A 22,067-nucleotide genomic window follows, 5' to 3' on the forward strand; every position below is an offset into this window, starting at 1 on the left:
TGCACACAGCTGGGTCTGTCTCAAGCACACATACTCCCTTTCCAGCTGTGCTCCCCAGGAGAAAGGGCCGGACGCAGCAGGTAATTTATATATAATATATATATTTACTCTTTAAAAATAAACCTTCGGTCCCCACTACCGCCTGTACAAACTACAAAAATAAACCTTTGCTCTCTTTGATATAAATAACTTAGATGGCGTGTTGGGGGGAGGGGGGGCTGCCCACCGTGCCCACGCCTGGCACGGGGACAGGGTCCCCAAGGCCACCCCTGCCCAGCGGCAGTGTCAGGGGGTGGGGGGCCCTGGGGCCGCAGGCACGGCAAACACCGCTGGAGTTAAAGTGCTGGGTAGCGGCGCAGACGGTGCCCAGGGTGGGGACAGGGACGGGGACAGGGGCTGGCTGCAGGGACAGCCCCATTGCACGGGGACATGGTAAGAAATATGGTTTCCCAGCAAGGTGTGCCTGGTGGCACCATGGGAGCCCACGTCAGCGTGCACTGTCCTGTGTGTGCTCAAGCCTGTGCCATCCCCAGGGCAGAGCACAAGTGTGACACGGGGGCTGTGATCATGGGACAGCTCAGGGGCTTGGCGCAGCAAGGACCACTCCAAGGATCTCCCCCTTCCAAAACCCCGCCTGTGCACTGGGGAGCAACAGGCTCCCTTTCTCTGCTGTGGCACATCCATGATCTCCAGCCTTCCCATCCTTGCCACTGGGGAAACTGAGGCACGGACTAGCATGTTGGAAGGGGTGAGCTGCCCACGGAGTGGGGGCATGAACTAGGTCTGTGCCCCCAGACTCCTGCTGCCTCCAGCGGGCAGCCCTGCACTGGGCAAAGGGTCTGCTCGCTCCCTGCCTGCACCCTGGGCAGCTGGGCGAGGCTGTAGGCTGAGAAATAAATCTTTTAAAATAAGCTTAAAAATATATATCTCTCTATAGATAGTTTCCCTTTGCAATAAATAAAGGTGGGGGTGCCCACCCTAGGCCTTGCCCATGGCACGCCAGGGCATAGCTGGCTCTGGGGATGCCCCCTTACACAGGACAGGGGGCATCAGGGCACCCAGTTGGGGTACCCCAGCTTGTGGCCTGGGATGGGTGGTCCCAGGAGGAGGTGATGGGGAGCAGGCAGTGACCCCACAGAGGGGGAGCTGGCATGGCACCGAGTCCACCTTGCCAGCAGCTCCAGAAACAGAGGGGGGAGTTAGTGCTTCCATTTCTGGGGGCAACAAGCCCAGGGCAGGATAACCCCAAGCCCTGGGTGATGGGACACGGCACCAACAGTACAGCCTCAGGTGAGGGGTGTGCGGGCACAGCGTGGCCTGCACACAGCTTGCATAGAAGTGCCAGCCTGCCCTACCAAGCCCCGGTGCAGGATGCAGGGGGGCCGGTCCTCCTCGGCCAAGCCCGCTCCAGCAATTAGCAGCATGACACGGGTGACCCCGCTCTGCACCCTCCTGTGCCCACTGGGTGCTGGGGAGATGCTCTGTCCAGGAACCAGCAATCTGCAGAGAGAGATTCGGGGGTCACTTGGGTCCCTGCACACTCACCTCACACCCCCACGCTGCCACGCCCCAGCCCTGGGTGGGTATCCCCAAGCTCACCTAGCGCCGGGCACCCGCCCCGTGGTGTGCCATGTTCTGCATCTCGAAGGCGTTGGGCACAGCGGTGCCGCTGGTGCTGGGCTCATCCAGGCAGTCCCGCTCGCTGCTGGCGAAGCCCTCAGGGCTGAAGGTGGGGTAGGAGCCAGGCAGTGTGGGGTGCAGGGCCACTGTCACTGAGGCGGTGGCCGTGACCGTGGTGTAGCTGCCGGCAGGACCCTGCAGGTGGGTGCTGTAGGTGGGCAGGGCTGCGGGGGGCGCTGGCCGGGGGCCCGGTGCGCCGGGCTGTGGGTGCTCTCGGGGCACTGTGGTGCACGGCTCCCCAAAGGGCAGAGGGGCTGCAGGCTGAGGGCCAGAAGCTTCTTTCTTCCCCTGAACCTCCAGGCTGTCTTTGTAGGGCTTCAGCACCTGGAGGGGGAGCATGAAGCATGAGGGTCTCCAGTCATACTGAGCACCCCTCTAGCAATACCACCAGCCCCCATCCCCCAGCTCCATCCATGACCCTCTCCCTGGGGATGCAGGGGAATTGGCAATGCCACAATGGGCACAGACACTCACAGTGATGCGGGGGAAGCTGGGGTCCTTGCCAGCCTCCAGTAGGATGTGTGCTGGGGCAGGGGGCACAATGAAAGGTCCCCGTGGGCTGCCTGGCCCCACACTCTCCGTGTAGTGCTCCGTGTCAGAGGGCTCAGGGAAGGTGGCAGGCCAGGCTGGGGCGCACCGGACGTACAGTCCCCCGGGGCCCAGGCATGGGGGTACCGACTCTGGTGGCGGTAGGCAGGGGCCATTATCCACCAGGGATGCCTGGGGAGAGAAGACAGGTCAGAGGGACCAGGGACAGAGGAGTATGGAGAAGTAGGGAGTATGGGTTGATGCAAGGATGGGGATACCAGAGGAAGCAGGGATGGGATCAAATCGGTCAGGGAGGGATGGGGGAAGCTGAATGAAGCAGAAAAGAGGTAAGGTAGGTATGGGACAAGTAAGATATAGGTCAGAGAAAGGATGACGTAAAAGAGGGATGGTACAGGGCAAAGGATGGACTGAGGTGGGTTCGAGATGAGGCTGGGACTGAACAAGGCAAAGACGGATAAAGGGTGAAAGGTGGGCATGTAGAGGGGCGATGGGGGATGGAGAGATGTGGGTACAGGGTTGGGGAGGACGAGGGAGAGGTGGGATGGATGGTCTTGTACCTCAGGGGGTGGCCCAATGACAGAGAGCAGGACGGGCAGCAGCACCAGCCCATTGAGCAGCCCCAGCAGCGTCAGGATGGTCAGCACCGCAAAGAAATACCTGAGGGGGCCACAGGCACATGGGGTAAGCAGGCACAGCCATCACAAACCTGTCCCTTCCCAAACATGGCTTCCCATGCCACAGCCCCTGGCCCTGCCATGTCTCCCCAACCTCCAGGCGAGATGGAATGGCAGTCCCCAGCAAGATGTCCTCGCCAGCTGCCCAACATCCCTACTGGGCTGCCACACCCACCAGCCCCCACTACCAAAGCTCTTGTAGGGCAGCAAGTCCTGGTTTACCCTTCTTCAGTGCTCACCTCATGATGAAATCAAACTCAGAGCCAGCCAGCATGAGGACACCCAGGAGGGTGGAGACAGCACCATCCATCACAGGGGCAAAAGTGTGCTCCAGTGCTGCGGCTGAGCGCACGTTCCTGCTCCCCGCAGCTGTCAGGAAGCCCTGAGTGGGATGGAAATGTCACGTGGGGCTGTCCCCGTGTGCCACTCACAATGGGTCACCCATCAGCACACGGCCAAGGGGGTGAGGGTGCCAGGGAGTGGGAACTGGGATCAGCCTGTGCTCACCAGGGCCACGTGGACAGTAAACTCCACACCGATGCCCACCGAGGCAATGAGGATGACCACAGGGATGGCGCTCAGCTTGATGCCCATCAGCCCCATGATGCCAAACAATTCCACAGCCATCATGGCCAGGATGGAGACCTGGAGGGTGGTGGGGTTAGTGAGAGATGGCTTTGACTGGCTGTCCCCTCTCCCTGCCAAGTCTGATCTTACTCCAGTGTCACCTCACTAACCCTTGTCATTCTATTTAGGGTGTCCCCCTGTCCCATCTTCTGGGGGTAGCCCTCACCCTGCTCTGCATGGATGTCATCAAACCCCTGCCCACCACACACATTCCTTTCGTAACAGGTTCCCTGATCCCTCCATGTGGGTCCCTCACCAAATGCCACCTCTGTAGGGGTGTTCCCATCACGCTCTTCCACATGGATGTATCCAGGGCCCTTTGTTTTCTTCATCAGTGATATAACTGATCTTGATACATGAGTCCCTTATCCACTGCCACTCTCATATGGGCATCCCTTCCCCCCAGGGTGTCCCTGGCCACTCCATCACCCAATTCCCATGAAGCAGGTACCCAGGGCCATTTCAGCAGGACAGGAGAAAGGCTGGATGTCCCCGACCCCATGCATCAGGACCATCCCCATGCACCAGGGTGCGTACTCACGATGATGCCGGCGGTCCAGGGGTTGAGCAGCAGCAAGGCACAGACGAGGAAGGTGCAGGCCAGAAGGATGCTGATGGCCAGCAGGAACCAGTGCCTCAGGCCAATGTACTGCTCCCAGAAGAGGAAGGGGTAGCCACTGGGGTAGCTGAGCACGCCGTGGCGCTGGGCAGCCTCCCGGCAGATGGCTCGTACGCTCTCAATCGCCTCCACAAAGTCAGATGTGCGACGCAGCCCGCTCAGGTAGAAGGGGAACTGGGCGAACTCCAGCGGCTGGGCTGCTGGGACTGGTGAGGAGAGCACAGGCAGTATGAGGGTACAGGCAGCATGGGTGTACAGGCAGCACAAGAGCACAACAGTCACACCAGCCGGAGTGCAGCCTGATGCCTGGCTGGGTACCACAGGTCGGGGAGTGTGTAGGGAACAGACTAGGGTCAAGGAGGAGGGCAGGGCATTTCTCTGCCTGTAGGATTTTTGTGCACTCTTCACAGTGAGATGCTCATGGGCTGGAGCATGCCTGTGTTGCTAAGGGCACAGAGAATGCAGAGTGGGATGCTCAGGGTGTGGAGTGCAGGGGAACAAGGATTAAGCATGGGGATGCAAGGCAGTTTACCAGATGGGGTAAAGGATGGGGAGAGTTTCCCTTTAGGGCAAAAAGATGTGGGGAGTGGGATACTCTGCAGGAGGATGCCTGGGGCAGGGGGCCCCTGGGGAGCCCAGCATGCTCACTCACTTCGCAGGTTCTCGCCCGTGGTGTCGTACTTGTCATGAATCCACTCGGGGGGTGGGGGGTAGAAGTTGGCCTGGGAGGCGGCGAAGCCCAGGGGGTCATTGCTGGCCCACACCGTCAGGCAGATGTAGAAGGTGTCGGGGGGGATGATGCCATTCTCATCCACCAGTCGCCGCGTGGTCAGCTACAGGAGAGACCAGAATGGGCATGAGCTGGGCAGCTGGGGCAGAGACATCCCCAGCCCAGTCAGCCCAGCCCTGTCACCACCCACCTGATTAAAGTTGAAGGGCTCCTTCTTGTTGCCCGTCTGGATGAGGAGTTTGTAGGCCAGTGCCCCATCCTCGGAGCCATTGCGGTAGCTGTCATGGGTGATGCGCCCAGCCTGCCAGTCCCTGTCGAAGGTGGCCTGGAGCCCTGGGCATGCAGAATGAGGGATAAGCATCCCTGGGGACACACCACCCTGCACACCACCCTGTGTGACCCAGGGAGTGTGATGCCAGAGGGATGGGCACACAGGAACCCCAGGGCTCAGCTTCCAGTGCTGGGCACCTTGGTACCACCCTCTCCAAGGTACTGCACACAAGGGAAGGCGTTCCCAGAACAGTGGGGAGCATGCAGGCTGGGGAGAGGACTGTCAGGCAGGGGAGGTTATGGAGAAGAGGCAGGTCCCTCACCTCGCAGCCAGTCCTGGAAGTAATGGAGCCACATTTTAGGCAGGTCGCGGTTGCCCTCCCGCACCACGTACTTGACGGTGCTGAAGGCCTGGTGCAGGCTCAGCAGGGCAGCCTGGGCACCCGGGTAGTGGAAGCCACCCTTAGTGACAATGAACATGTTGTAGAAGGAGAAGTACTTGAACTGGGCCGAGATGAAGGCGTGTGCCTTGGTGTCCCGTGGCACAATGTCCGTCAGGTAGAGGCCATCATGTACCATGGTGGTGCCATAGAGGCTCAGCCCCAGCAGTGCCAGGAACAGCACCACCACTACCACCTGTGGGAACAATGGTGGGGTCAGGAGGAGTCCTGTGCCACCCACCCACCTCCAGTGGCACCACCAGGGCTGCCCCACCTCACCTTGGTCCGGGTGCGCAGAAGGAGTGGGGCGTACTTCTCCCGGGCGAAATCAGCGAGGCTCCAGCGGCAGAAGGGCAGGGGGACACACTCCCTCCCACTCTTGGCCTCATCCAGCTGGGACAGCAGATCCCGGGTGGAGCTCGATGGGGTGAAGACCTGAGAGCCCAAGGGGTCAGTGTGGGGCAGGAGCACGGCAGGTGAGGTGCACACCTGGGAGGTGGGTGGCAGGACGGTGACAACGTGGTGGCCCGAGGGGTCACACCGGGTGAAGGCTTGGACAGTGGTGGTGATCTGGGTGCTGGTGGCCACGCCGGGGTGCCCATAAGGAGAAGGGTGGCAGGCATGGTTGTCGTTGGCATCAGCAAGCTCTTGGGGCTGGATCTGGATGACCCGTGAGGAGCAGGGACTGTGTGGAGACAGTGAAGGAGAGAAGGATGAGATATTCAGTGACCCCGTCTTCTTTAGGGAACTGTGGGGTCAGACCACCCCAGGCAGCCCAGTGCTGGTACCTGTAGAAGCAGCAGAGGATGTCGAGCCGGCGTTTCTCCCGGCGGTGCAGGTCCAGGCTCAGGATAGCAGGGAAAACAAAGAGCACCATGGCGAAGTTGAACACAACGACCACTGCAGCCTGCAGATATTGGGGGACACATGTCAGAGCAAGGTCTGGCCATCCCTTCCCATCCCCTGGAAAGGGACCATGGCCCTACCTGGAGGGAGAAGGCACGCAGGGCAGGGATGGGCACCAGGGCTGCCATGAAGAAGGCGATCATGTTGCTGACAGAGGTGAGAGCCACACTGGTCCCTGTGCGCTTCAGACACTCCCCCGTCCGCTCCTGCAGTGACAGAGAAGGGCTGATGAGAGGGACATGGGAAGGCAGGAGGAAGCTGAGAAGCCCCTGGGCAGTGCTCAATGCTCACCTTGAAGGGGATGTGCTGGCTCGTCTCGGTGAAGGCATGAGCCAAGAGGAACATGTCATCGACTCCAATGCCGAGGGCCAGGAAGGGCAGGACCTGCCATAGAGCAGTTGCCATCAGGAGAAGGACAGAGACACTTGAGAGGGGACTCGGCCACCCCTGAGCCCTCAGGGTCCCACCCACCTCACAGTACCCAGCTCTTCCCCCAGCACATACCTGGGTGGTGGCTGCATTGAAGGAGATGCCCAGCAGTGAGCAAAGCCCCAGGCCAGAGGCGACGGAGAGAGCCACAAGCAGGACCCCAGCCAGGCCCACAGCCCCTTGAGACTTGGAGCAGTCCCACCGCAGCATGGTGACACAGGCGTAGGCCAGCTGCAAGAGCACAGTGGGTTAGCAGGGACCAGGGGGAGATGGAGGGATGGCAGAGGACAGAGAGAAGGGGCACACATACCATGAGGAGGTAGCCCCCAGCCACACGGATGACACTGACGTCAGAGAAGGACTTCATGATGTCATTGAGTGTGGTGGTGGAGAAAGCATGGACACTCTGTGTGGCGTTGGCAGGGATGGAGTCCTGTGCCAGCTGCCAGAGATGCATCCCATTAGAGAAGTCAGGACCCCCCTGCTCTACAGCACACCCACCCCAGAGCCATTCAGGGTGTCAGCATCACCACTGACAGCTCCTAGGGACTCTCAAAAAGAGAGTGGTGCCAGGACCCATGGCAACATGCAAACCTGGGCACAGAGGGATGCCATGCACAGGCTCACCCCTGCCCAGACCCATGCGGGGGCTGTTCCCAGTGCTCACCTCCACGAATTTCCTCTGCCAAGCCTCCAGGATGGCTCCTGCCTTCTCCTCACTCCAGCTGATATCATGGATCTCGTAGTCATCCTTGAAGTGCTCATAGAGCTGCCGGGGGCTCATGAGGAGGAACATGGTCTGCAGGGCCTCGGCGCTGGGGGACAGGCACGCACCTCGCTGGGACCGGCTGCAGCGCCCCAGGATGCAGGAATGGGTCCATCCCCCACCCCACAGCACCCATCCCCACCACAGACAGCCAGGAGAGGATCCAGGCATCCTGCCTCCTTGCTCTGCCTTTCTCCAAAGCGCTGCCTTGCTCACTGGCCCTACACACGACAGCCCCACAGCCCCTCCTGCAGCCGGGGCTGGTATCCTGCCCTGTGCTGGGAATGCCCACACCACAGCAGCTCTTACCGTAGCAGCTTGCCCTGGGAGTCTTTGGTCGTGCCACCTAAGATCAGCTCCTGCTGCCAGCGCATGAACTTCCTGGAGAAGCCGTGGCAGCCCCCCGAGAGTTCGGCCGGGATGTCGGGGCTCTGTGGGTGGAGGGGAGGTGTCAGCATTACGGGGCAGGTAAGACAGCTGTAAACCCCACACCCAATCCTGGTCCTCGTGGATTGTGACCCACCTGCTGGCTCTGCTTGTTGGGGGCACTGGAGGGACATTGGGGGTCGAGGGGGTCCAGGCAAGGCCGCTCCATGTAAGCCTGTCCCACCTCTGCCTTGTCTAGCAGCTCTTTGAAGCCTTCCAGGGATGTGAACTGCCCCAGCTCCTCCATGAGCTGCAGAGGATCCAGGTTGCTCCACTGGATGTCCGGGCGGCCCCTGGGCAGAGAGCAGCACTGAGGTCATGAGGGATGCCAAAACCCACACACAGTACCTCCACCACCACTGCCAGGCCATCCCGAGGGTGCTGCAGACGCCCTCAAAGGCAGGATGTGAGGATGCAGATGAGCAGCATCAGTCCCCAGCACATCCCTTACCCCCTCCTGGGGCCGCCTGCGGAATCCGCCGTGCCCTGTGCGCCACAGCGGGCCGTGCCCCGAGTCAAGTAGCGTGCCTGATCCTGTTAGTCCGGGACAAAGCGGGGGGAGCCGGCCCTGCTGCCTGGCCCTGCTTTGTGTGAGCAGTCAGGCCGATTACTGCCCATGGGCTAACATCTTGATACAGGGGAGCAGGCAGCCCTTCCTGCCATCTTCCCCTGAGCTGTGAGTTTGGGGCTCAGCAGAGGCCTTGGGGGCTCAGCACAATACTGGGAGCTGGGTGTGGAGTAGGTTCTTGGAGGTCCAGCAGGACCGCTCGGGACTTGAGTACCCAGGAAAAGGGATTTTCCCACTGCCTGCAGATGCTCTGCTCTCTCCACCCCAGCCTGGGGAGCTGGGGGCCAGCTTCCAGCCTCACTCAGCTTCTTTTTTAAGACAGAAAGGACACACAAAAAAGCCAATAACCCAGCCCAGCGCTCCAAAGAGGGGAAGAAAAAGCCCCGAGCAAGTGTGGGCTCTGGGGAGAAACACAGCCTAATAATTCATGAAGGCTGGCTGGGCCAGAGCCGGCCGCTCGAGATTCCCACATACCAACCGGAGCTGCTGCTGCTTCCAAAGAGAGCCCCTTTTATCTGCTTTCGCTTGCTTCACTGAGCCAGGGCAAATCCTTTTGTCTTTCCATAGATTGCTGCTCTTTGTTCTCCCAGCTCCCGCCCCGCTCACCCCTCGGCGTTAAAAAGGGGGACGAGTCCCCATGGGCTGGCCAGCACTCAGCCGGGGTGCCCGCCCGGGCACCCGTGCACTCGGCTGCGAGCAGAGAGCAGTCCCGTGGCTGCTCCAGTGCCACCCTGCCTGCCACCTACCTCAGTCCCAGAACGCTGACCAAGGCGGCAGGCAATGCCACCAGCATAACATTTGGCACAGCCACCCCAGCCCCACTTGCTCCTGCTCTCGGCAGTTCCCCAGTCCAGGATGGGGAGAACCTGAAGTCTTGGGGGGGGCAACACCAGCCCCCTAGTCCTGGCTAGGGATGCTGCGGCCCCTTCCCCCTCCTCCCGTCCGCAGCAGCCTGAATAAGGCCACTATTTCATCTATTTGGCAAGGGGCAGCTTTCAGAGCAGCATTAGCATGAGAAAGCACGGGGCTGCGTTTGCTGACAATGCACAAGCCGCCCCAGCTCTCCTGGACAAACACACGCGTAAACAGAAGGAATGTGGGGGAGGCTCTTCCAGCCCAGCCCGGGGTCCCCAGCCCCACCACCGCGGTGTGAGGAGCTGGCTGGGAGTCACTCGCCACCCAGCCAGGGAATCTGCCCGCTGCGCCCCTGGGTGCAGCTCAGGAATGCGGGTGCCCCTCACAGCTGTGGACCCAGCGCTGCCAGGGGCGGCGACAGCAGCCTCAGGGACCTGCCTGCAGCACAGACACTGTCCCCCATCCTCATGCCTGGCCGGTGGGAGAGCATGGCATGACAGGGATGCGATGGGCAGTTCCTGCCTGCGGGCTGCAGCCCCCCTGCAGCAATGCAGCCCTACCTGTGCCACCGAGGCCAGGCAGGGGAGGACAGGGACAGGCAGAGCCGAGCTGCAAAGGCAGGTCAAGCACAGCCCCTCGGCAGCATCCCCAGCTCCTGCTCCCACCCGTGGCCCCCCACAGCCCAGGACAGTTCCTCACACACACTCACGGGAGATAGGCTGAGCCTCCCTGCAGCTTGGAGCCTTCCCAGAAGCAGTCCAGCGGTGTCAGGATCACACAGGGGAACAGCTTCTCTATCATCTGCAGAAGGAGATGCGAGGGGTCAGCAGGGATGGATGAGAGCCCCCAGCCTCCCCTCGCCTTGCTGGGCTTCCCAAACCTGCACCTTCCCACATCCAGCCAGCAGTGCCTTCACAGCGCTGGGGCTGACAAGCCCTGTCCCCACCACAGCCCATCCACTGCCATTCCTTGATGGACTGATCCCGTGGGCCAACAGCCACCCCTTGGGGGGCTCCGGAGGGCCATCCACGACCAGCACTCACCCGCTCGATCATGCCATTCTCAATGATGGGGACACCCGACTTGTAGCAGATCTTGTTCAAATCCCACGATCTGAAAGGCAGAAGGAGGAGCTGAAAATGGGCATATCCCACAGGGAACATGGCAAGGGGTAGAGGGATGTGCAGGGCACGGCGGGGTCCCCGTCCCCCATCTGGAGCCGGACTCACTTTCCGTACAGTGAGACTTGAACCTTGCTGGCAGCCAGGGCCGCCTCGAGGTGGAGCTGCAGGGCCTCCTGCGTCAGGATGTTATCGCCATCCTTCTTCGGGGTCTGGATCAACATCTGGGACGTGTAGACGGATTCCTCGCCCAACTTCTCCTTGGTGTAGCGCAGCTCCTGGCTCACCCGGCTGCCCGCTGTGGACAGGACCATATGTGCCTGTCAGTGCCAGGGCAGGCAGAGCCCTCATCCCACCAAGGTGCCCTGCCCATCAGGATGCCCAGGGAATGGGATGGGCAGAATCAAGGCCGCGCAGCATCAGATGGTGCCATATCAACTCACAGGGGCTTCTTGGTGTGGGATTCCCCAACTGCTGCATCCTCGGGGTGCTCACACCCAAAGGATCCAAACAGAGACCACCTCAGGACACACTGGACCAAGCATCCCCCTTCCCACCAATACTGTACCCAAAAGCAGCTTGTTGGCTTTGCCTTCCCCAGAAAAAAACCCACAGACAGATGGTTGGTGAAGGAGAGCAGACCCAACCTGCCTACTTCCACCCATGCACTGTAAAACCAGCTCACAAAATAGGAAGCAAAACTGGGGGCACCCCAGCCCAGCTCCTCCATGGCACCCCAAGACAGGCACCCCAAAGTCCCTGCAGGTGTAGGCTGCCCCAGGAGAGGTTTGGGAACAGGGGAGGGAGGTGGTGCCAGGGACATCACTCTTCCCTGCCAAGGCTCTGGGATCTGCCCCCCTTGGGCAGCAGGAGAGCTCCGAGCACAGCAGGGCCAAGGGTTCCGGCTGAAGCCATCGACTTCATCTGTGGCTGCCTCAGTGTGGAAGAGGAATCCCCTCCCAGCCAACATGACTGGAGCTGGGACCAAACCCTGCCTGGTCTTTTGCATGGCTAAGCACCATCCCAGGAACAGCTGTCCCAATCCCCTTTGAATGTGGGGTTCCCATCCCTCCTGGTATAGCAAGGGGGAGACAACACAGCTCTGAGGAGGGTGGGAAGTAGATCCTGAGACATCTCCCAAGAGCACCACTCACTGTTCTGCTCCCAGCCCCTGCCCAGGTGGGAGGGATGCTGCCCTGGCACATTGGGGATGCAGCCCCCATCCCAGTGCCACCCACTGGGGTACCCCAGGATGCCCAGCATGGGATTCTTCCCAAGGCAGTGCTGCTGGCAGGGGTGAGGCCAGCTCCTGCCCAGCCCCAGGAAAGCAGGGGGAGGTCACGATTCATCTGCACCAGGACGCTCCCTCAGCAAGAGGCGGGGGCCCCGGCGGGCCTGGCCCTCCGCCAGCACCGAGGAGGCCAGAGCGAGACCGCAAATAAGGAGCAGAATCTTCCCTTTTAATGACTTATTATATGGGTTGGTGTTTTGGTTTTTTTTTTTTCCCTGCTTTTTGGGAACGGGGAGGGCAAAGCATCTTTATTGTTCCTGGCTGGGCCGGGGAGCAGCTGGTGTCCATCAGATGCCAGTTGGGATAGAGGTTGTGCCAGGGACAGGGAGGGGGGGACACGGCCGCGGCTTTTGTGTGTTTGTCAGAGGGGACAGCAGCACCCAGGGCGAGGGGACAAGGACACAGGGAGGGTGGGTGTCGGGGATGGGGGGGGAAGCGGGATGCCCATCCCGTTCCCAGCAGGCTGGGAGGTCGGGCAGGAGGTGCGCCAAGCTGCTCTGATCTCAGCCATGCCACCCACGCCGCGCTCGGGCGGGAGGTGGGACACAGCGATGGGGGGGTGCCCGACAGCGCTGCTGCTCCCGGGGGACGCATCCTGCTACGCCCTGCCCTGCCGGCATCTCCGCCCAGCACGGCTGCGGGAGGAGCCACACATCTGCACGCATGGGGTGGGGGCGAGCCCCCCGAAAAATTAAAGAGAGAAAAAACAAAAAAAACAAAAAAAAAAAAAAAAAGAGAGAGAGAAAATAAAAAGCCGTCCCTTGTAATTAGTGTTAATTTGGAACAGGGCACTGCGAGCCGTCAGCAAGCTTCAAAGGCCGTGAGGAAGCCTCAAATTCCAACACCCTAATTAACCAAAGAGCAACATGAAAAGACAAGGCAGCGCACACAGGGCTGCCAAGGACACTTCAAACGGGCTCGCGCCCGCCGGCCGGCCAGCCCCGAGCGGGGCGAGCCAGCCCGGGAGCGGGGCGAGCCAGCCCGGGAGCGGGGCGAGCCGCCCCTCGCCGCACGCACCCCCGCCCGCAGGGGCTGGGGGCACGATACCAACAATGGGCACGTTAATGAGGAACTGTATGTAAATTCTGCCTTTTTTTTTTTTTTTTTTTTTTTTTTGGGTTGTTGTTGTTTTTGTTGTTGTGTTGGTTTTTTGTTGGTTTTTTTTTTTTTTTTTTATTCCAATTAACAAAGGGAGCCCTTGGCTTTTTCATGCGAAGAGCTCTCTGGTTCCAATCAGGCGTCCGGTCCTGCTTACTAACAGCCTTGCTCTGCTCCCCGGCAGGGTTTGGCTTCACTGCCCTGGACCCCCCCAGCTCCCTCCAAAATCCTACAGCGGGACTTGGAGGCAGGACAGTCCCCTGAGGCAGCAGCATCCTCGCTGGGGCTGGGCATTGCTCCCTGGAATCGCTGCCTGGGGGTTTCCCGCTGGAGGGGTTGTGGGGTGCAGAGCAGTTCTGGCTGGAGGGTGGATTGGGACCATACACCCACTTGCACTGCAAACACCTGGGGTGCACAGCAGGCTCCTGCCGTGCCCAAGCAGCGGGAGGGCGTGCCAAGGATGGGACAGGGTCCCTGGCAGTGAGGGCGGCTGCGTGTGCGGCTGCCTCCCATCCACGGGCCATGCCGGGGGAGCCCTCCCCGTAATTACAGCATCCGCCACAAAATTATAGGGCAGGGCTGGAGCCTCCCTGCCCCCTTTCCCGGCCACCCTGCCTGAGCCATTCCCCTGCCACCGCTCCCCAAACCCTCCTGGCATAGGACCCACAGCACTGCAGCCAGTTCACCACCACATAGTGGCACAATTTGTGCCCTCAGCTGCTCCAGCCAAATCAGAGCCTCGGCCCCTGTGCTGTCACCCCCTGCCCTGGAAGAGCTCTGATCCCAGCTCATTCCACACCTCCCCAAGGGTAGCCAGAACCTCCCAGACTCATCTCAGAGCATTTGGGATCAGATGCACCCACGCCAGGTTCTGCTGCCCACAGTGCAGTTGCAAAGCCCCCCATCCCGGGGCTGGCCCCCTTGCAGCCACCCCGCCGGCAATGACAGCACGGGGACCTCCCACCGTGCTGTCCCAGGGCAGGAGGTGAACAAACCCCGTGGTGCCCCAACTCCAGGCACCCAAGGGTGGGGGGCAGCAGGCTGTGTGTGCCAGGTCAGCATGTCTGGGTGGCACGGGCAGGGCAGTGGGTCGGGGCAGGCTGCCAGCCCCACACTGAGCCCTCCCTCTCTGGCAAGGGTGAAGGTGAGGGAGGGATATGGGAGGTGCTGGGGACCACGGAGAAGTACCAAGAAACGCATGCTGCAAAGACCACTCTGTCCCATCATGGCCATGGTCAACAGCACTGCCACCACACTGCAGATGGTACCCAGGCACTGCCAGTGTTATCACTGCTTGGGTGGGAAAGGATGGCAGGGAGGGAGCACTCCTGGGTACACAGTCCCACTTGGCCCCCAAAATCAGGCCCTGTCTAGCTTGGAATAGCGGGGCTATGTACGGGATGTGGCAACAATGTTGCACCAGATTTGGCTGGTGCACAGGGGATGCTGCAGCCCTGACCCCAGCTCCCAGCTGGGCCCACTAGCAAGGGACTTGGTGAGCATCCCCCTTTCCACGGCACAACATCCCAATGCTAGGATTGGAAACCACCACAAAGGCACAGCTGGGAGTGGGGCAAGGTCAGGCTGAGATCCCCTGGGAAAAGCCATCCCCATGGGGAACCCCCTTTACAGCACGCCCCTGCTACAAGAGGCACCCACGGGGGCAAACACAGATCGAGTGCAGAGATGCCTGCCCTGGGTGGTTGGAGCCGTCCAGAAGGATGCCAGAACCGTCCTGCAACTCCAGCACGATGCCGCATCCCGGTGGGAGGGGGTCCCGAGGCACCGCCCCGAGCATCCCTCGCTGCAGCTTCCCCGTGCTGAGCGGCGTGCAAGCCGGAGGCCACCTTCAAAGTGTTGTGGGGCGGATTAGCTGGATTAGGGAGGCAGTGAAAGGACCCATGCTGCTCCGGAGGAAGTCTCGCCCAGGGCACACTGAAAGAGCCATTTTTACCTGTCCCGGCCGCTACCGCCAGCCTCGCCAAAAGCCCGGCGGCCCCATCCTGTCAAAACACGTCCTCCCGGCCCCATTCACCCCGCTGGTCCCGGCGAGGGGGGCAGCTGCGTGGCAGATGGGTGCCCCCAGCAGCACCAAGGGACGGACCAGGGCTCGGCGCTGCCCCAGCTAAACCCGGCCCCACCGAAGGGGCTCCCAGCTAAGTCAGGAGGGGCGGCAGAAGACGGGGATGCCTTCAAAAAGCCAGCGGCGGAGGGGCTGAAAGGGCCTGTTTGGGGCCAGCTCCCCAGCCGCCGGCCCTGGCCGAACTCTTTTGTTTAACGGCGAAGCTAAATTAATGTCTTTATTACCCCAAATCGGGGGGCGGCGGTTCCCAGCACAGGGAGGGGGGCAGCCCGGAGCTCGCACCGCCCCGGCCAGCGCCGAGGGGACAGCGCGACCCCCGAAAAAGAGAGAGGGGGAAAAAAAAAGGGGAGGGGGGGGGAAGAGGGGATTCAGTTGGGAACTATTCACCGCTAAGACTCCTGTCAGCATTGACATAAATTTCCACTGGTGTTGGCATTTAGGCATTTGCCATTTCCATATGTATAGGGCTGCCTGTACTAATTATGCTAATCACCCCCTCTGTTGGCTGCTGTGAAAAATGGCCACATTAGGCACTCCACTGCTTGCTAATGTCACTTAATGTGTGGTTGAAACATACATTCATCCCCCTCTGAATGGTGAAATTTTTCCACATTGCTGGCTTCATTCAGGCAAGAAATGAATTTTTTGAACTCAGACCACTTTTCCAGGCCCGAGGGAGAGGCAGATAATAAAACCCTCTTCTTGGGCCCTGGCGCTGCCCCCTCCCAGCCGCCAAATAACATTTAAAACACACAAAAAAAGAGCCCCTTCCCTAAATCCGTAGATATGTCCAAGTTAAAAAAAAAATTTAAAAAATGAAAAAAAACACTTTCTAGGAAATAAAAAATATGTATCAGTTGAAAAGCAAAGCAAAATGGATAGGGCCAGATAAGCCACAGCCATCTGTAAAGTCTTCCAGTCTCTTTGGGTTAATTAGCAAAATTTTCCAGCCCAAAAAAGCTGACCAAGCTGTCAAGGAAGGGAAAAGGAAGAGCGAGAGGTTTTGCGTTCACCTCCCAAAGAAAAATAAATAAAGGTGAACTGCCCGGACCCCATCTTCTGGTGGGTGGGGGGCTGCTGGGTGAGCCTCCTTCCCCCCCACCCCTTCTCGAGAAGAAAGGTTCTTTCAGAGCCAGAGGGGACTTTGGAGCAGAGGAGAGAGCCAGGAAGGAAGGCTTTTGGGATAACAGGGAGCTCAGCATTTCATGGCAGCAACACCCCAGCAGTTCCTCACTCCTCCAAGCCCCCGAGGATGGGGGCACAGTGTCCCCATAGATACCCAGACCCCGCAAACAGCATGGTCCTGAAGGAAAAACCCCACCAAGCCAGGCAAGACAGTGCCCAGGCACCCGGGGCTGTGGCTTTCCTTCCTGCAGAGCAATGTGTCGCCACACCCCAAGAGAAATGGGGACCCTCTTCCCCAGGACATCCATCTGGAGTCAGAGCAGGACACAGCAGTCCAGGAGCCACCCCATAGAAGTGAAGCCACTCTGGTCAGATCTCAGCAGGCATCTTGATGCCCCAGACCTGGGGACAAACTGCCATGAGAGCCCCCCAACCTGTCACCACCTGCTGCACACAGCCCCCCATATCCACCCGCTCCTTTCTCAGCCCCTGCACAAACATCCCACCCCACAAACAAACCCACCCACCCAGCAAGGAGACCACCCACCTCTCTGCGTGCCCACCCAGGAATGGCTGTGGCATCCCAATTGCCCCCACTTGTGCTGCCCCACACCCCTCCACAGGACCCACCCAGCACAGTGGGGACAGGAGCTGGGAAGAGGGGCCACACAGACACTGGTGAGAGCATTCAGTCCCATCCTTGGCTTCCTATTGGGGCTTTCCCACTCCCTATGCCCTCTCTCTGCAAACACAGTCAGCCAGCACCTCCTCTCAATCTTGCCCTGCCATGTGGGGAGCTCCAGGCTGCATCCCAACCCTGTCCTGGGCGCCGAGGAAGCGATGCCCTGTGCCAAGAACTGTTGCAGAGGTCAAGGAAGGACAGAATCCACTGCCAAGAGGTTTGGGGGTGTCTCAGCTTTATGCCCCAAGATGAGAACAAGGGAAAAAAATTCCCCTCACCCCCATAAGATGCATCCCATTTCATCCCACCAGCACATTGGGGGTGTCCATGACCCCTCCAGGAAAGGGACAGGGTCTTCTCCAGGGAGACTCAGCAGCTCTCTGAGAGCGCGACGGCTGTGCGGGGCGCTTGGCTGTTCCGGTTAGGAATTAACCCGGCCTTCCTTTGAACCAGCCCTCAGCGCTATAAATCAGGCAGACCCATTCACCACCCAGGGCTCTGCCTGCCCAGAGCTCGCCTCCCCGGCCCCTTGGCCCTAAAGACGCCCTGGGAGAGCCAGGAACAGCTGCCAGGTGTCTAGAGGTAACTCAACACTCGCCGCTAGCCAGGATTTCAAAGCCTCCGAGTGGCTAATTGCTTCGGAGGAGCCTAATTGAACATTTCCACAGTCGAGTCCAATTTATGGGGTGACACAGCCTCCTTCCATCTCCCAAAGAGGGATACAGGTCAGGCATAACCCCAGAACACCGCAAGAACCCCTCAGCCAGGCCCCTGATCTAAGGACATGCCCAGAATTGGGGCAGGGGATCCTCTGCTTTCCCACAGTGGCCGGGGTCACAGCCGAGGCTCGGGAGGACATACCACCAGCATGGCCCGAATGCTGACCCCAGTCATGGGGCCAAAGCAGGGCTGCCCACCCTATTCCCCTGTTTGCAGGGGAGGGGGATGGGACATCAGCACTGTGCTCCCATGGGAAGCAGCTCCCTTTCCCTCCCTGCTCACCAGGATGTCAGCTCCCAGAGAGCTGAGCTCAGCCTGCAGTGGGGACTGCCTGGCTCACATTCTGCTCCTGCAGACCTCACCTGGGTAGGGAGGTTTGTGGGCTGGAGCATCACCACCCGCATCCCTCAGCCTAGGCAGAGGCAAATGATTGGGTGCAGTCACCAGAGGCTTCCTGGAATTTTAAACCACCCTGCCCCTGAGTCGGGACCCACTGGGCTAGGATGACAGGCCTGGGTTTCCATTCCCTGCACACACACCCTGCCCCACAGACATCCTACAGCACTGCCTCAGGGCTGGGATGAGCCACACTCCTACAAACATCTCTGAACAGACCCAGATCCCCAGCACCCTGGGGATCCCAAACACTTGGAACCAAGCTGATGGGATACCAACTCTGCCAGCCAAGGAGCAAGAACTGCACTGCTTCAGTCTGGCTGTGGCACCAGGCTCACTGCAGAGGACACACACTCCAACCCTGCCACACACGTGGGAACGTGAGAAAGTAGAGGCTGAGAAAAATCCCAAAGCAGCTTCAAGTGCTCTGAATCCAACCACAGAGTCTGGGAAATTGTGTCCTGCTCTCCAGGGATGTCCCAGGCCCTCCTGTTCCCTGATAATGCCCATCCCCACAGCAGCAGGATGGGGTGCAGTGATCAGGGCTGGACATATGCAGGGGATACTTTGATCTCCCCAGAAAACGCAGAAGCCGAGGCTGGCAGTGAGGCAAGGACCTACAGATGGTTATAGGGAAGGGAAGCAGCCCCACAGCTGATACCCGAACTGGAAGTGTCACTGCAAACCTTCCTTCCACATCCTGACCCATGCATGCCTGCCAGGGACCCCTTGGGACCAAAGCCATCTCAGACACATCGTCATTGGTGGTCGCAGGTTGTGCCAAGCCTGAGGACGCTGGGGCTGTGCCACCCAGGAGCGAGGCACGGAGGGGTCTGCCCCAAGGGCACACTCCCGGGGAAAGAGCCCTCCCAGGAAGGACAAGGGTGGGCTCTGAGCAGCACCCTCGGCATCGCACACCGTCCTCAGCCAGGCACCACAGATCCAGTGCCCAGGAAGGGGCAGGACACCCCAGGTCAGCAGTGTTCCACAACGGAGTAAAAACACCACGGAGTAAAAAAAAAAAAAAAAAAAATCCAACTCCTGACACTGAAGAAGATGAGAAAGAGAAGGTTCCTGAGAGAGGCCCCCGGCACCCACATTACAGCCAGACCGCAGTGTTGGGGAAATCCCCCAAGAGCAGCCGCAGTCGCTGCTGGCTGTGCCCGTGCGGGCAGGGAAGCACAGCGGGGCACAGGAAAAGCCGGGTTTCTGGGCGCTTCCAGCCGTCCCCAGGCTTGGCCCCTTCCCCATCCCGCTCTCCACCCTGATGTGCCGCAAGTCCCATTCCCCTTAACAGGAACAACCACAGCCGCTTTCCTGGCCACAGTTCTACAAAACGCTGACTCCTTGCTACCCCAAAAGCACAATAAAAATTCAATGGAGCCGGAGCCACGACCCAGAGTGAGGGAACCACGGAGGGAGCACGTCCCTCCTTCAGCCAGGCGCTGCCTGGACCGGGAGGTATCACTGGATTTCTCTGCTACGTGTTGCAGTGAAAGGGGGTGATGGAGACGAGATCTGGGGAGGGGGGACAAACATCCCTGGGGAGTGGGGAGCAGGTGGGAGAGCCGGGCATTCCTGGGCAGGGGTCCGTGCGTGCATCTGTGTGCAAGCAGCCAGGGAGCGCAGAGCTCTTTTTTTAAAATTTAAAAAAAAAAAAAAAAAAAAAAAAAAAAAAAAAAAAAAAAAAAGAAGGGGGTGGGAGAGCAAAGTTGCTTCTATTGTTGAACCAAATCCAAGAGTAGCTGAGGACCACACAGGGAGCGGGGCGTGGGGGAGGAGGCAGCGCTCCCGCACAAAGATGGCTGACACCCCTCCGCTGAGCAACATCTGCCCCTGCACAGCACCCCGCGGGGACCCCCGCCCGGGGATCCCCCCGCCGCGCCCGGCGCCACCGACGGCGCTGCGATTCGGGGTGCTGCCCCCCCCGGGGCCCCCCAAAGCCGAAAGGAGGTGCAGGAAAAGCAAATCCCAGACCCGTGAAGCGGGGCTGCAGGGATCGGGGAGAGAAAAATCCACGCTGGAGTTATTAATAACAAAGGAGGGGGATCAGCCGCTTCCACTCGGAAACGGGGATTTGCTCCCGCCTGACCCTGCCCGCGCTCCCGTTCCCCCCGGGCCGGGGTCCCGGGCCGGGACTGGCGGCTCCGCGGCGCCGGCTCTGCTCGGTGGCAGGGTTGCGGCCGTCCCCGGGGATTCTTCCCACCGGGAACGGGGTGTCCGGCACAATCCCCGTCGCACGTGTCCGCACCTTCGCGAGGGGACCCCCGTCGGGACACGCGTGGGGGTCCCTCCGCAGCCCAGCACCGCGCACGGCGCAGCCCGAGCGGCCGCGCAGACGGGACCCCGGCTCGTGGGCACCCACGGCCCCGTCCCCCGCGGTCCCGGTGGCGGGACGGCCGGCGGCGGCATCCTCATCTTCCTCCTCCCGCCCCGCTCCCGCGCTGTCACCTGCCTCCGGCCGGCCCCGCACTCGGCGCCGCGCGTGGGGGACAAAGCCGCGGGACCGGGGCCGTTCCCACGGGCGGCCGAGCCCGCAGGGCCGCGCTTACCTTCCACCCAGAGGTGCTCGATGTCGGTCTCGATGGAGGCCACCCGTAGTCCCACGGCCAGCGCCCCGAACACCAGCAGCCCCACGAACAGCACCTTCCCGCAGTGCCGCTGGATCCGGCAACCCAGGGCGAAGAGCAGCGCCTGAAAGCGGGCCCGCAGCCACAGCGGGGTCCTCTGGCCCACGGCCCTGCCCTGCGGAGGGGGCGAGGATCGGGTCAGCTCGGAGAGGAGAAGGGAGAGCCCCTACTCAGGGAAGGGGACCCGCAGCGGGGCGGGATACCCGCGGCCGCCGCGCTCGGCTGCGGAGCGGGACCGCGAGTGCCGGAGGTTCCCCGAGCCGCGGGGCACGGGGGTCCCCGCGCCCGCCCGGCCCGCCCCGGGCTGCTCCGCGCTCTCCCAACTCCCGTCCCCGGCCCGCAGCCCCCGCGAGAGCGGGCGATGCTCGCCCCTCACTCACCTCGGGCAGCGGCTTGCGGCGGGCGGCGCGGAGCGGCGGCGGCGCGGCGCGGGGGGGCTCGGCCGGCATGGCGGGGCGGCTGGCGGGGCTGCGCACCCCCCGTTATGTGGGGCCGAGGGCGGCGGCGGCCCCCATGCGCGCGGCGGGGCCGTGCCGGTGCCGGTGCGGATGGAGGGCTGTGTGTGCGCCGCCGGCCGCCCGCCGCGCCTCTAAAGGGGAGGCGGGGGCGGGGGGCGCCGGGGCCGCGCCGCCGCCGCCGCTCCCATTGGCCGCCGCCGCCGCGGCAGCGCCCATCGCCGCTGCTAAGCAACGGCGCGCCCGCCGCCGGCGGCCACACACCGCGCTCCCCCCCGCGCCGCACCGCACCGGCCCCGCCGCGGGGGGGAGCGCGGGGCGGCGGCACCGGGCACGGCCCGCGCACCGGCAGCCCCCGCGGACAGCCCCGGGGATGGGCATCCCCGCTGGGAGCGCCCCCGAGGGTGGGCACGCACCCCCTCACCCCCTCCGCCACAGCTGTCCCCTCGAGGATGGGCGCCCGACAAAGTAACGCGTACCCTGCATCCTTCTTCCACAGCTGCCCCGCGAAGGGTAGGCAGCCCCCTGGTGATGCCCCGAGGGATGGGCATCCCTCCTAAGGGTGTCCCGAGGGCAGGCTGTTGTGCACACAGCCTTCCCCAGCCACCCTCCTTGGTCCAGGCATTCCCCCACATGTTCCCTCTCGCCAGGGCGGGGCAGACCCCCCCCCGGCCCCCCACCCCACTCCGAGCCACCTCAAGGGCCAGGTATCCCTTCCAGGGCCAGGCATCTTGCCACAGCTACTTCCCAAGAGATAGGCAGCCCTCCTAAAGGTTAGCTATCCCACTGTGGCCACCCCCAAGGGCTTGGCAGCCTCCTTAGAGCCGTATCAAGGGGTAGGCAGCGCTCTCCCAGATTCTGTGCAGCTCTCTAACAGCCATCCCAAGGGATGAGCATCTCTTCTTCAAGGCCTGGGTAGGCTCCCCC

At 61.4% G+C, this 22,067-nt stretch overlaps 1 protein-coding gene across 1 annotated transcript; it reads right to left on the reverse strand.

Moving 5' to 3' along the window:
• Positions 1–81: 81 nt before the first annotated feature.
• On the reverse strand, positions 82–21,359 carry PTCH2 (patched 2). Its single transcript, XM_056497081.1, is given in 26 exon segments — positions 82–1,500; positions 1,600–2,004; positions 2,155–2,400; positions 2,787–2,886; positions 3,143–3,285; positions 3,411–3,548; positions 4,072–4,355; positions 4,802–4,982; positions 5,070–5,212; positions 5,473–5,785; positions 5,869–6,274; positions 6,378–6,496; positions 6,576–6,701; positions 6,787–6,879; positions 7,000–7,155; positions 7,235–7,366; positions 7,592–7,739; positions 8,000–8,121; positions 8,214–8,409; positions 10,249–10,340; positions 10,583–10,652; positions 10,769–10,958; positions 20,608–20,800; positions 21,066–21,164; positions 21,166–21,287; positions 21,290–21,359. Coding segments are annotated over 25 exon segments (4,287 nt in total). The 3' UTR covers positions 82–1,500.
• Positions 21,360–22,067: the final 708 nt, after the last annotated feature.

Source organism: Oenanthe melanoleuca, chromosome 8 (assembly GCF_029582105.1).
Source record: "Oenanthe melanoleuca isolate GR-GAL-2019-014 chromosome 8, OMel1.0, whole genome shotgun sequence".
In the NCBI taxonomy this organism is placed as follows: Eukaryota; Metazoa; Chordata; class Aves; order Passeriformes; family Muscicapidae; genus Oenanthe; species Oenanthe melanoleuca.